Raw genomic sequence first — 15,126 nt, 5'->3', positions numbered from 1 at the left:
GCCCCTTGGAAGAAGAGCTATGACCTACCTAGACAGCTTATTAAAAAGCAGAGACATTACTTTGCCAACAAAGGTCCGTCTAGTCAAAGCTATGGTTTTTCCAGTAGTCATGTATACATGTGATAGTTGGACTGTAAAGAAAGCTGAGAGCACTGATTAATTGATGCTTTTGAACTGTGGTGTTGGAGAACTCTTGAGAGTCCCTTGGACTGCAAGGAGATCCAACCAGTCCATCCTAAAGGAAATCAGTCCTGAATATTCATTGCAAGGACGGATGGTGAAGCTGAAACTCCAATACTTTGGCCACCTGATGCAAAGAACCAACTCATTGGAAAACACCCTGATGCTGGTTGAGGGCGGGAGGAGAAGGGGACGACAGAGGATGAGATGGTTGGATAGCGTCAACGACTCAATGGACATGAGTTTGAGTAAACTCTGGGAGTCGGTGATGGACAGGGAGGCCTGGCATGCTGCAGTCCATGGGGTCGCAAAGAGTCAGACATGACTGAGCAACTGAACTGAACTGAAATGTGTGGTTGGCTACCCATGTATAGCCACTCTTGCTCAAGAACTTGGAAAAAACAAAGTATTCTCGGTAGGGGGTCAGATTCATCAGAGTGGTTCAATCACCTTGGTGTGGATTGATCAACACTTATTAAAAGAAAATAAAACATAACAGTGCACCGTATGTTGTAAGGGCATGGTTTCATGAAGTTTGTGTTTCACTTTTGTGTGTGTGTGTGTATTTGTATATGTACTGAGTTGGGAAGATCCCCTGGAGAAGGAAACAGCAACCCACTCCAGTACTCTTGCCTAGAAAACTCCATGGATGGAGGAGCCTGGTGGGCTACAGTCCATGGGGTCGCAAAGGCTCGGACACGACTGAGCAACTTCACTTTCACTTTCTTGAGTACTAATGTAAAATGTATTTCTACTATGATTCTGAGTCAAATCGTCTTAAGTCACTAGTCCAGGCTCTTCCCCACCCATTTGTTAGGTAAGAGGCAGCATAGTATAGAGAAGCCAGAACACCTCTTATTAGCACGATGTGACTTTGGCCAACCTCAATTTCAACCTCTCTACACGGTTCTTCAATCTGTAAATTAAGGATAGTAATATAACCTACTTTATAGGTTATAGGCTTGTTGAAGTTTAAATGAGTTAATATTTACATAATGCTTACTACAGCGCCTAGCATTGTGCTAGCAGGATCCAGATGTTTTTCAAAAAAGTGAATGAGAAACAGCCCTAGCACCAACGCACTCGTCCAGGGCTCCTCACTGGGGGATTTTTCTTCCATATTCATTGGAAGGCGGTTGTTCAATAGCTCAGTTGTGTCCGACTTTTTGCGACCCCACGGACTGCACCACGCCAGGCTTCCCTGCCCTTCAGTATCTCCCAGAGTTTGTTCAGACTCACGTCCCTTGAGTGGATGGTGTATTGGAGTGAAGTCGCTCAGTCGCGTCCGACTCTCTTCGACCCCATGGACTGTAGCCTACCACACTCCTCCATCCATGAGATTTTCCAGGCAAGAGTACTGGAGTAGGCTGCCATGAATTAAAATGTTTTATTCCCCTCCCACCACGCCTCGCCTTGGGTTTCTCAATTTGCACCAAAAGGAATGTCAGAGAAACAGCGTCTCCCAGTGGCGTGGTGCAGACTTCGGTCTAAGTGCCTGGGGCCCTTGGCCTGCCAACCTCACACTACAACTTCCACCATGCATCTCTTCCTCTCCGACCTCTTAATAGGTATTGTAACTTGCGTTCTCCCTGGTGCAACTTCCGCGCCTAGCATCACAAAAACGGATGGTTATAGTGGCCAAAATTACTTCCGGAGCAGGTCGTCGCAAGGGTTGCTGGGAAACATATAACTCTAATTTTCTTCCGCCAGTTGATTAAATAGTCCCATAGTCACCTTGCGCAACGGAAAATAAACTCGAAGAGCACCTTCCTACCACAAATTTAAGTGGGAACACTGAATAATAAAGAAAATTTGAGTAAAGTGGATTCCTGTTTTGGCGTGCGGCCTGGAGACATCTACTGGGCGTGAGCGGAGGGATCTCACTCTATATAAAACAGCCGGCTCCGTCACCGGATCCTCTCTCGCCTCCGCGCTTCCAAGATGGTGAGTGCTAACGCGTGGGGAATAGTACGGGGCCGGGTGGACACTGAGAGGAGCCGATTCTGAGATTGCGGGGAGGGTTGAAAGCCTGGACCGCAGTGGAAGAATGGAAAGAGGGTATGTTTCTTCCCGGCTTGGAGGGATTTCCGGAGGGACTGGAGATCTGAGTGGCGCTTTCTTGGGGTGGCCGGCAAGGAATGTGGCCGGAAGGGGGCTGGTGGCCGGCAAGGAATGTGGCCGGAAGGGGGCTAAGGCCGGGTAAGTTGCTCCTTCTTCTTAATGGGATCTTCATCCTGACGCAGACCAAGAAAAGAAGGAACAACGGTCGCGCCAAAAAGGGCCGCGGCCACGTGCAGCCTATTCGCTGCACCAACTGTGCCCGATGCGTGCCCAAGGATAAGGCCATTAAGAAGTTCGTCATTCGAAACATCGTAGAGGCCGCAGCCGTCAGGGACATTTCCGAAGCGAGTGTTTTCGACGGTGAGTCCTCAGCGCGAAATGTGCGAGTATCCTGATATCTAAAAGCACTGCCCGCCGCCACCCCCCGTCCGTGGGCTCTGTTCTTTGGAGCATCCCCAGCACTTTTCTTGCACTGTTGTCGTCAGTAGAGAATGGTGTTTTTGCTGCGTTGTGTGCCGTTTTGAACCCTGTGTGGACAAGGTTTTTTTGTGTGTGGTTTTATTCAGTCTTCCAGTCTTATTTTGTGACGGCCTCTGTAGGGCATGAGGTTCCAGAAGCATTCAGTGCTTTATCCTGTATCAAAACTTGGGGAGCGCTGGCTGTAAACGTGGTAAATATAAAAACCGTTTTTAATTGTTGCCAAACGTTTGAGTTGGCAAACTTGTGGAAAGGAGTTTTTTAAGAGTGGAAGGAGTCTTGTTGGGTTGACAAGGGTAATTTTTAGAGCGATATGGTATCCTCTTATCATTTCCTTTTTTTAATACTTTTAAGATTTCTTAGGTAATTGGGAATGGGGCCAGAAGTAGGCGTTAGTTAGGGCTGGTGCAATTACTGAAGGAACTGCACTCCATCCTGTTGCATCTGTGGTGTGGATTTAGTCCCTGTGGTGACAGGATGGGTTGGTAGGGGAACATTGATTTGTGAACTGTGTATGTATGTTTAGGTATAAACTGAACAGTTGGCTTTGGGAGTGAAATCTTGTAGGTATGCCTGACTTCTGAGTGAGTTTATTTTTGAGGGTTAGAAGGAACAAGGAAGCACAGGGCAAGGTGGGCACTGTATCTAATGTCACAGCTCTAGTTATTTTTGTTTCTTAGCCTATGTGCTTCCCAAGCTGTATGTGAAACTGCATTACTGCGTGAGTTGTGCCATTCACAGCAAGGTAGTCAGGAATCGCTCTCGGGAAGCCCGGAAGGACCGAACACCTCCACCCCGATTTAGACCTGCGGTGAGTACCTTAAAAGAGGTATGGAAACCAGAGGGGTAGTTCAGTTCAGTCGCTCAGTCGTGTCTGACTCTTTGCGACCCCATGGACTGCAGCATGCCATCCAGGCATCTCATCCTCTGTCACCTTCTCCCGCCTTCGGTCTTTTCCAAAATCAGGGTCTTTCAAATGAGTCAGTTCTTTGCATCAGGTGGCCAAAATATTGGAGTTTCTACTTCACCATCAGTCCTTGCATTTCAAAAACATGTAGAAAGTCCTTTTGTTAGTTTGTTTTTTCTGGCAGTCCAAAGTCAGAGATTATCTTCTAGTAGATAGCAGTTCTTAGCCTTCAGGCTCTTGAATCCTTGGAGATAGGATTGTACTTCGCACATTAATTCATTTTTAAACCCAAGGGAGAGCCAAGGATAAGCTGTGCCTACCTGTAAACATCTCAAGTGACAGCAGTTACATGGTCTGCATTTACTACTTGAATCTGGTTTTATTGAGCAAAAGCAGATCTGGGATTTAGTATCTGGGTCTTGAAGATCTTTTTTTGTAGGGATAATAGAGGAACAATAAATGAGGACAAGGAATATCAAATTAAGATCTCTGCCTGTGGGTGGGGTCAGCTAAGTCTGGTAAGACCCACACCTGAAACATTTGCTTTCAAGTTAGTCTGTTTCAGATTGAGTAGTGTAATCACCTTCCACATCTGTCCATGTCTTTATGGACCAAATAATGCACTGTTAGTGATGGGAGGGTAGTGCTCAGGTTCTTTGAGAGGGGACGCTTCCATGGATGGTTTTTTAATTCTTTCACTTTGCCTTTCAGGGTGCTGCCCCACGTCCTCCACCAAAGCCCATGTAAGGATCCAAGTCCTTAAAGACTGAAGAAATACTGGTTTCTCTGAAGAGACAATAAAATGGAAATTATACTTTATGTAGCATGTTGAATATATGTTGCCAGATGGAGTGGGGGTTGTGCACATCTTATTTCTGTCTTTGGTCTCCGCAGTTTGCATAGCTTAGGGGTGGGGGTGAGGAATTAGGGCATCTGTGTTTGATTAATTCAGCCTGGCAAATGGCTTAAGTTGGTGTCTTTAAAATGGGGAGGAAACTAGCAGAGTGAGGAGTGCATCTGAAGTCACTCAGACTAAGGTGTGCATTCCTCTTGTGGCAACATGAAGCCTTTAATGAAAGGCCACAACTTGAATAGCATGAGCGGATGTGTATTCAGGTCCTTAACCTCGTCAGGTTTACCTGCCTACTTTGATCTGCTAAGCTAATCACCCAGCCTTCATCTTTCTGTGGTAACGTTGCTCTATGGGGTGACAGTGCCCTGAATGCCAGGCGTTCATGGAAATTTGTGGAAGTCCCATAAGAGGGGAGTTTGCAAAAAGTCTGGGAAAAGGCTGTAGTCTGTGTAACAATGGCTCATTGGTTGCAGAATTCAGAAATTGGAGGTTCCCAGCTAGGAATACACAGCTGACCCTTTAACAACGTGAGTTTAACTGCAAGGGGCGAGGGTGGTTTTGTTTTCAGTAAATACATACTACACGATCCACAGTTAGTTGAACCCTCAAGTGTGAAAGTACAGACAGATACAAAAGGCTAACTCTAAAATTAATTATATAAGGATTTTTGAAGAGATGGTGCCCCTAACCAATGCTTTATTCAAGGGTCAAATGTACACATATATTTGAAAAATTAATATGTAAATAGTTTGCTAAGGACTTTGCTGGTTAGGTTATATGATTTTTTTTCCTTAAGCTAAACTAGTAGCTTGGAAGTTTGGATTAAAGTACATATTGTTCTGGGAAACACATTTTTGCAAATGTCTATATTTAAAGGATATGATAGCAAAGAAGGGGTGGAGTGTTTTGGAGCATAATGGTGGTCCTATTAACGGGAGAACCTTTAACTAAAGAAACCCAGTTGGCAATTGTTGATCCTGTGTTGCTTATGGCCCACATACTCATGCATGTGCTGAAACAGGTGTGACAAGTCCTGGATTTGTTAGAACACTGTGGGTGTGGGTTTCCATCCTTTCGGGAGACCCCCCGCCCCCCAAATATCTGTGCTCCTTCATTCCTCTGCTTATGACCCCTTCACACCAAGGATAAAACGTTGGATTGAAGAAAGTCCTGTTCATGGTGAAAAAATAGTAAACCTGGTGGTCCCAAATCCCAGTTTGCTCAGTAAAACCAGATTCAAGTAGTAAATCTGGACCATATAACTGCTGTGAGATATCTCTTGAGATGTTTATAGGTAGGCACAGCCTATCCTTGGCTCTCCTATGGGTTTAAAAATGCATTAATGTCCAAAGTATAATCCTGTCTCCAAGGATTCAAGAGCCTGAAGGCTAAGAATTGGTGTAGCTGTCTACTAGAAGATAATCTCTGACTTTTGACTGCCTGAAAAAAAGACTCCACCCCACCTCCCAGTCTACCATTAGTAGAAGTTGTGTCTAATGGGCAACCAGGATATCTAATGTTCCACCTGTGGTAAAGTTAAGCCCTATATAGACATCCATAATTTATCCTAGAAAAGAAAGCCACTTAAATCAGAAGTGGCCCACAGGTCATTTTCAGATATTTGCACTACAAGATCAGTGGCCTGTTCTTAAGCTCTTGTGGGCTGATTCTTTTAGTAGTTAGTCGCAAAGAAGATAATTACAGATCTTTGAGCCCTTACCACCTCACCTCTAACATTTCTGGTGAAGAGTATTCAAGCCAAAAAAAAAAAGCATTCAAGCCAGGTAGAAGCTTCTGGGCTCTTCAGTCATTGGTCCAATGTCCACCTGTGAGGTTACTGGATTTCAGGTTAATTCCCTGTGGTAACCAGGTTTCACTGAGGTCCTGGACCATCCCTTCCTTCAACCTGAATTCCTGGCTTTTCATTTTTGTTTGCCTCTTTCTCTGTAACTTAGCATGTGTGGGTGTGTGGTTTCTGAATCCGAGTTCTCTATTAAAACAAGCATCTGACTGCCTCGTGATCGGTGGCCAAGACTGCTCCCAATGCAGGGGCCCTGGGTTCAATGCCTGCTCAGGGAACTGGACCCACATGCTGCAGCTCAGAGTTTGAAAGTTGCAACTAGAAAGATCCTGTGTGCTGCAATTAAGCCCTGGCACAGCTAAATAAATACACAAAAAAAGTGTCTAGTTGATTTAAGAGAGCTGACTTCTAAATGTAAATCTCACCTCTCATACTTGGAACTATGTGACCTTGGGTGAGTTACCGAACCTCTGTCTTCAATTTTCTAATCTTTAGGACAGTCATTCCTATATCAGTATTTTGATGTGGCTTAAGTGATACAAAACGAACTTTTATTCAAGAAATACTGAGAACCTTCTATGTGCCAACATTTCTAAGTGCTGAAGACATGAGTGGTGACCAAGACCCTGGTCTCGGAGCTTTACATCTTAGTAGGGGAGGAGTGAGAGGGGGTGAGGCCGGAGGAAGGGCTGCCGTTTTCTGTGGATGGCCCAGTCAGATTGGCAGATGACGGTTAGAAAAGGTGGAAGAGCAGCCATGTACATAAATGGAGAAATAGCTCTTCAGCAGAGACGATAACAGCTACAAATGCCCTGAGGCAGGAGCATGCCTCGGTTCAGTTCAGTTGCTCAGTTGTGTCCGACCCTTTGCGACCCCATGGACTGCAGTGCACCAGGCTTCCCTGTCCGTCACCATCTCCCACAGCTTGCTCAAACTCATGTCCATCGGGTCGGTGATGCAGTCCAACCATCTCATCCTCTGTCGTACCCTTCTCCCACCTTCAGTCTTTCCCAGCATCAGGGTCTTTTCCAATGAGTCAGCTCTTCACATCAGGTGGCCAAAGTATTAGAACTTCAGCTTCAGCATCAGTCCTTCCAATGAGTATTCAGGACTGATCTTCAGGATGGACTGGATGGATCTCCTTGCAGTCCAAGGGACACTCAAGAGTCTTCTCCAACACCACAGTTCAAAAGCATCAGTTCTTCGGTGCTCAGCTTTATAGTCCAACTCTCACATCCGTACATGACTACTGGGAAAACCATAGCTTTGACTAGACGGACCTTTATTAGTGCCTAGCATGTCACAATGGAGAAGGAAATGGCCACCCGCTCCAGTGTTCTTGCCTGGAGAATCCCAGGGATGGGGGAGCCTGGTGGGCTGCCGTCTATGGGGTCGCACAGAGTTGGACACGACTGAAGCGACTTAGCAGCAGCAGCAGCATGCCACAAAAAGCAAAGCAGTCAGTGGCTGAATTCCAGTGGACTGGGGGAAAGTGGTTCAGGTCTAAAATCCTTTATTTGCAATCCTTGAAAACTTATTTGCATTGGAATTACTTTTTTATTTTAGAACGGTGATACAGACCATATACTGTTTAATAGATAACATTCTCAAAGTGATGTGAAAGTGCTAGTCGCTCAGTCGTGTCCGACTCTGCAACCCCACGGACTGTGGCCCCCAGGCCTCTCTGTCCATGGCATTCTCCAGGCAAGAACACTGCAGTGGGAGCCTTTCAGGGATCTTCCGGACCCAGGGATCGAACCCGGGTCTTCTCCGTAGCAGACTGATTCGTTACTGTCTGAGTTTACTGGTTTCCATCACCATGGAAACCCAAAGTGATCCGGGACAGCACCAAACTGTAGGGTTTCTGCAGTAAAATACAGAAATGGTCATGTTAAGTAGAAAAAAGGAAGACTATTTTTTGCTGCCATGAGTTCAAACAATCGAGTTTTCGAGCTGTTTTGGTTTTTCAGCTGCAAACAAGGGATTGTGTAGCTGGTACACAAAGTTAGAGAAGACAGGTCCGGAGGACCTCCCTGGGGGCCCCGTGGTTAAGAATCCACCTTCCGCTTTCTGCCCGTGGACGCCACCGAGAAAGCATCGCTGAAGACTTCCCCGCCTCCACTGCCGTCATGTCTAAATCAGAGTCTCCCAAAGAGCCCGAACCGCTGCGGAAGCTCTTCATCGGAGGACTGAGCTCTGAAACAGCTGATGAGAGTCTGAGGAGCCATTCTGAGCGATGGGGAACGCTCACAGACTGTGTGGTGATGAGGGGTCCAAACGCCAAGCGCTCCAGAGGCTTCGGGTTTGTCACACACGCCGCGGTGGAGGAGGTGGATGCGGCCGTGAATGCAAGGCCACACAAGGTGGACGGAATAGTTGTGGAACCGAAGAGGGCCGTGTCCAGAGAAGATTCTCAAAGGCCTGGTGCCCACTTAACCGTGAAAAAGATTTCTGTTGGTGGCATTAAAGAAGACACTGAAGAACATCACCTGAGAGATTATTTTGAACAGTGTGGGAAAATTGAAGTGATTGAAATCATGACTGACCGAGGCAGTGGCAAGAAGAGAGGCTTTGCTTTTAACCTTTGATGACCGTGACTCTGCAGACAAGATTGTCATTCAGAAATGCCACACTGTGGTTTGGCCACGGCTGTGAAGTGAGAAAAGCCCTGTCTAAGCAAGAGATGGCTAGTGCTCATCCAGCCAGAGAGGTCGGAGTGGTTCTGGAAACTTCGGTGGCGGTCGTGGAGGTGGTTTTGGTGGGAATGACAACTTTGGTCGTGGAGGAAGCTTCAGTGGTCGAGGTGGCTTTGGTGGCAGCCGTGGTGGTGGCGGATACGGTGGCAGTGGGGATGGATATAATGGATTTGGTAATGACGGAAGCGGTTTTGGAGGTGGCGGAAGCTACAATGATTTTGGCAATTACAACAATCAATCTTCAAATTTTGGACCCATGAAAGGAGGAAACTTCGGAGGCAGAAGTTCTGGCCCCTATGGTGGTGGAGGCCAATACTTTGCCAAACCACGAAACCAAGGTGGCTGTGCTGGTTCCAGCAGCCACAGTAGCTATGGCAGTGGCAGAAGGTTTTAATCACTGTCAGGAAACAAAGCTTAGCAGGAGAGGAGAGCCAGAGAAGTGACAGGGAAGCTACAGGCTACAACAGATCTGTGAACTCAGCCCAGCACAGGGGTGGCAGGGCCTAGCTGCTACAAAGAAGACATGTTTTAGACATACTCATGTGTATGGGCAAAAAACTCGAGGACTGTACTTGCGACTAATTGTATAACAAGTTATTTTAGTTTCTGTTCTGTGGAAAGTGTAAAGCATTCCAACAAAGGGTTTTAATGTAGATTTTTTTTTTTTTTTTGCACCCATGCTGTTGATTGCTAAATGTAATAGTCTGATCATGACGCTGAATAAATGTCTTTTTTTTTTTTTTTTTTTTAATGTGCTGTGTAAAGTTAGTCTACTCTGAAGCCATTTTGGTAAACTACCCCAACAGTGTGAACTTAGAATTCCTTCAGGGTGATGCCAGGTTCCATTTGAAATTTATTTACAACCTGCTTGGTGGAGAAGCTGTTGTCTTCAGAACTTTGGTGTAGTTGAACTGACAGTTACTGTGTTGTGACCTGGAGTTCACCATTAAAAGGGTCACCCATGCAAAGTCATGGAGGTTTTCTTTTTTTGGTTATTGATTGTTGGCACATCCTATGCAATATATCTAAATTGAATTATGGTACCAGATAAAAGTTATAGATGGGAATGAAGCTTGTGTATCATCCATTATCATGTGTAATCAATAAAAGATTTAATACCCTCTTGAATGAAAAAACAAAAAAAGAATCCACCTTCCTCTGCAGGGGACACAAGTTCAATTTCTGATCCAGGAACTCAGATCCCACGGGCAGTGCCAAGGGGCAACTAAATTCGAAAGCTACAGCCTCTGAGCCCAAGTGCCCTGGAGTCCACACGCCTCAGTGACGATGTCGCGTGCTGCAGCAGAGACCCAACGCAGCCAGCAGGTAGACGGATACTAAAAATGTATTAAAAGACAGGTCCAGATCACATGGGGCCTTTTAGGCCCTGGCAGGCTCTGGACTCTACTCAAGGTCTTTTAGTAAACAGTGAGATAGCACTTCACACTACTAGGAGAGCTGTAATAATAATTTTAAAAAGTGCTGGTGATAGTGTGGTGAAACTGGAACCTTTACACACTTCTGATAAAAATGTAAAATGGTGTAACCACTTTGGAAAACAATCTGGCAGTTTCCTCAAAAAATTCAGTGGGGAGTTACCATATCACCCAGCATTCCATATACCCAAAAGAACATGAAACTTACACATATACACGCAAAGACTTGTACATGAGTGTTCAGAACACCATGATAGCTGAAAGATAGGAAAAAATGTCCACAACTGCTGACTGTATAAATAAATCTATAAAGACAGGAAATAGATTAGGGATAGGAAGGTGGGGGAAAGGGGACCAGTCGTTAAATGGTATGGGATTTCTTTTAGAGGTAATGAAAATATTCTGAAATTGTGGTACAGTTGCACAGTTCTGTGAACCTATTAAAAACTACTGAGTTGCACATTTCATGTGGGTGATGTGAATTAGTGTGGTATGTGAATTACGGCTCAATAAAGCTATTACAAAAATATATCAAACAAAAAGTGTGATAGTAATCTATTGGAGAATTTTGAGCAGAGCAGTGACATGATCTGACTGATCTAGTCAGTTCATAAAAAATACTAGCTATTCGTTTTCTTTTTTTCTTCCAGTTTTATCGAGATATAATTAACATACAACACTGTATAAGTTTAAGGTGTATAGCATAACGATTTGACTTAACATAAATCAGAAATGACTACGACAATAGTGAACACTGTCTCATTTAAATACAAAATGAAAGAAATATTTTTTCCTTGTCATAAGAACTCTTATGATTTACTCTCTTAACATCTTTCATATATAACATACAGCAATATTAATTCTATTTATCATGTACATTACATCCCTAGTACTTATCTGTCTTATAACTGGAAATTTGTGCCTTTGGCCACCTTCATCCAATCCTGCCTCCCCTCGAGCCCAGCTATCCTTTTTCTGATTATTTTGTTTGGTTGGTTTTGGGCCATAGGGCACAGCATGTGGGATCTTATTAATAGTTCCCCCACAAGCGATCATACCTGTGTGCACCCTGCAGTGGAAGCAAGGAGTTTTAACCACTGGACCACCAGGGAAGTCCCTCTGATTCTTTTTCTTATACCGTAGGTACCTCTGGAGGCCAGATGAGTATCTCCCAAACGTCAGGCATTTTTGTACCTCTTGCTATTTCTGCTGTACATATGCAGTCATTTTCCTTAAATTGACTCACTTTCCATATATGTTTATTATTGTTATTATTTGCTGCAAAAAGCTTTATTGTTTCCATTTGGTCATATGTTTATTATTAAAGAAAAAAATTGTATCAGTATTCCTCCTGAAAAACTAACAACTCTTAGAAGGTAATTTTTAAACTCTACAGTGTTTAAATTTGGGGTCCACTGGGGACTTCCCTGGTGGTCCAGTGGTCAAGAATCCGACTGCCAATGCAAAACGTGGGTTCAATCTGTGGTCCAGGAAACAGGATCCCACATGCCACCAGGCAGCTAAGGCTCAGTGTTGTATACTGAGGCTGCGAGCCCTAGAGCCTGTGCTCCACAACCAGAGAACCCACTGCAACTCACAGCAACAAAGAGCCTGGGCACAAGGCAGCGCAGTCAAAAATAAATAATCTTTAAAAGCGTTCATCGCTACTTTTTATCACCAAAATGGTACAAAAAACTGGTAGCATCCCAAGAATGTCCCTGGGAAGTGCCTCACAAGGTCAGGGGCAGTGTCTAGATGGTCAGTTATATTGCCTGACATACAGCAGGAGCTCAACATTGGTGGATGAATAAATATCCTTGACCAATGGAAAGGTCAGGGGTTAATGAAATAATTTCCGTAATAGAATCACTCCTACCATTTAAATACAATGCACAGCATGATTCAAAGTGCCTGAGATTAGGTCTGGAAATATGCAATTTAACAGCATTCCCCCAAAATTCTGACACAATTGGTCTGCAGACCACACTTTGAAAAATATTAAAGAATTGTTCTAGAGAAAGAAGACTATGCATGATTGGTTTGCTCTAGTTTGAGAAATATAAACATGGAAATCATGGTGCTCTTTCAGTCATGGCTGATTGGTGGATGGAGGAGTCCCAGATCAACTGAGAGAAAAGGAAAGCCAAAAAGGAACTGATTGGGAAAAATAAGAGTGACTGAGGGACTCAGAGTCTTGAGCAAAAGGTCAAATTCAGAAGGTATTGTATGGGGGAAGTGGCTGTCCTCCTTCACAACTAGTTATAATACAAAAAGTAAGGAATTCAAAAAGTGCAAAAGCATACAGGGTGAAAATAACTTAAATCCCCCCAGCTATACCAGAGATAAACTTTTATAACTAGTTTCCTGAATAAATATATATACTACAAGCAAATAGAGGGCTTCCCAGGTGGCACCAGAGGTAAAGAACCCTCCTGCCAAAGCAGAAGACGCAGAGATGCAGGTTTGATCCCTGGGTTGGGAAGATCCCCCTGAAGGAAGGCCTGGCACCCCACTCCAGGATTCTTGCCTGGAGAATCCCATGGACGGAGGAACCTGGCGGGCTACAGTCCATAGGATCACGAAGAGTCAGGTGTGACTAAAGTGACTTAGCATGTAGCACGCAAGCAAATACACATATATTTCACACATTGTGTGAGTATGCTCAATTGCTCAGTCGTGTCAGACCCTTTTCAGTCCTATGGACTGTAGCCCCCGGGCTCCTCTGTCCACGGGCTTCTCCAGGCAAGAAAGAAGACTGGAGTGGGTGCCATTTCCTCCTCCAGGGCATCTGCCTGACCCAGGGATCAAACTCACGTCCGTGTCTCCTTCGTTGGCAGGTGGATTCTTTACCAATAAGCCACCTGGGAAGCCCGAACACATGGTGGCCCACTATATATATTCTGCAAGAGAAGAAAATTGGGGCTTCCCTGGTGGTTCAGTGGCTGGGGCTCCGTACTTTCACTGCAGGGAATGGGTTCCCTCCCCTGTCAGGGAATTAAGATCCTGCAAGCTGTACAGCACAGCAATAAATAAAAATATGGAAAATATTGATCTTTTTTGTCACTGACTAGGCATTGAACCCTCAGCAGTGAAAGTGCTGAATCCTAACCACTAGAATGCCACATCCCACTCTCTGAAATGATGCTTTTGAACTGTGATGTTGGAGAAGGCTCTGAGAGTCCATTGGACTGCAAGGAGATCAAACTTAGTCAGGGAATTAAGATTGTGCAAGCTGGGACTTCCCTGGTTGTCCAGCGGCTAAGACTCCATGCTCCCAAAGCAGGAGGCTGGACTGTGGCTCAGCAGTAAAGAATCCGCCCGCCAAACAGGAGACGCGGGTTTGATCCCCCGTCAGGAAGATCCCCTGGAGAAGGAAGTGGTAACCCACTCCAGTGTTCTTGCCCGGAGAATTCCATGGGCAGAGGAGCCTGGCGGGCTACAGCCCGTGGGGTCTCAACAGAGTTGCTGAGGACGTAGGGACTAAACAACAGGAGCAGCGGGTAACTAGACCCCACGTGCCGAAACTGAAACTCTCTCTCGCTGCAACGGAGACCCAAGATCCCTCACGCCACAGCTGAGACCTGGCTCAGTTGAATAAATGTGTAAAAAGATCCTGCAACTGGGGCTGTGGGGGCAGGAAGTTTCCATTACTGGTCAAGGGTCCTTTTGGGAGAACCAGGTTTCCTTTAGAGCAGATGATGAAGGGAGTGATAAAGTTGGGGGTTTTTACTGACGATGAACCCTGAATTCTAGAGGGCCATGAAAATGTTTCAGGAGATGGAGAAAAAAAATGGGGTCAGAAATGACTGCATGGGCATTTGAACCTGGGAGATGCCTGAGGGTGACCTGGGTCCTCGGCTCCTGGCGACCTCAGCGCACACGAACAAGGGTGAGGGTCACGGCACCGAGTCCCGGCACCACGGCTCCCGGCGGACACTGTGGCCCACAAGCCCCTGGTGCGGCGGGGCCCTGAGTCCGCCCGCCGGTCTCCAGGGACGCAGACAAGTGCTCCTGTCCCCTGCGTCGCAGGTGGATTCCTTACCCACTGAGCCACCGGGGAAGCCCCCGAACCTGCATACGTCCGCTTAAAACTCGTAGTAGCTGGAAAGCACCGGAAGCCCTGGTCAGTGCTCTGGGGTGACCTAGATGGGAAGGCAGTCCGAGAAAGAGGGGCGTGTGTGTCTGTGCAGCTGAGTCACCTTGCTGGGCAGCAGAAACTCTGGAGGAGGGCGCGGCAGCCCACGCCAGTACTCTTGCTGGGAAAACCCCATGGGCAGGAGACCCCGGCAGGCTGTCGTCCTTGGGCTTGGAGAAGAGCCGGACGCAGATGAGTGTATACCCGGGAGAAACTGGCTCAACATGGTAGAGCAGCTATACTCCAATAACGCTTTTAAAAGTAAATAAAAAGTAAAAATGGCAGTAGTAGCCATTCCACGGGACAGTTTTGAGAATAAAATAACATATGCAAGGGACTTTGCATAAAGCCTGCTAGGTAATATAGCATTACAAATGGTGGTACTTATTATTCCTGGCCCAGTCTTCAGTTTTGCATGTCTTAAAAACTCAGATTTTATTTTATTTTATTTTTTTCACTTTTTTCCCAGATTTTATTTATTTATTTTCTGAGTCAACTTAAAAAAAAATAACTTTATGTATTTATTCATGTATTTTTGGCTGTGCTGGTTCTTCATTGCTCCGAAAGGAAGTGGTAACGC

The 15,126-nt window shown here is 45.5% G+C and overlaps 1 protein-coding gene and 1 pseudogene across 1 annotated transcript; both read left to right on the top strand.

Moving 5' to 3' along the window:
* Window positions 1–2,014: 2,014 nt before the first annotated feature.
* On the top strand, window positions 2,015–4,444 carry RPS26 (ribosomal protein S26). Its single transcript, XM_020884105.2, has 4 exons — window positions 2,015–2,124; window positions 2,424–2,601; window positions 3,399–3,529; window positions 4,337–4,444. The coding sequence occupies exons 1-4, from the start codon at window positions 2,122–2,124 to the stop codon at window positions 4,370–4,372; spliced, it is 348 nt and encodes a 115-aa protein (XP_020739764.1). The 5' UTR covers window positions 2,015–2,121; the 3' UTR covers window positions 4,373–4,444.
* Window positions 4,445–5,431: 987 nt separating this feature from the next.
* On the top strand, window positions 5,432–10,122 carry LOC110131468 (heterogeneous nuclear ribonucleoprotein A1-like; annotated as a pseudogene).
* Window positions 10,123–15,126: the final 5,004 nt, after the last annotated feature.

The sequence above is a fragment of the Odocoileus virginianus genome, chromosome 24, assembly GCF_023699985.2.
Source record: "Odocoileus virginianus isolate 20LAN1187 ecotype Illinois chromosome 24, Ovbor_1.2, whole genome shotgun sequence".
Lineage (NCBI taxonomy): Eukaryota > Metazoa > Chordata > Mammalia > Artiodactyla > Cervidae > Odocoileus > Odocoileus virginianus.
Note: the sequence above shows the minus strand (reverse complement) of the source record. Positions and strands in the feature narration are given on the sequence as shown.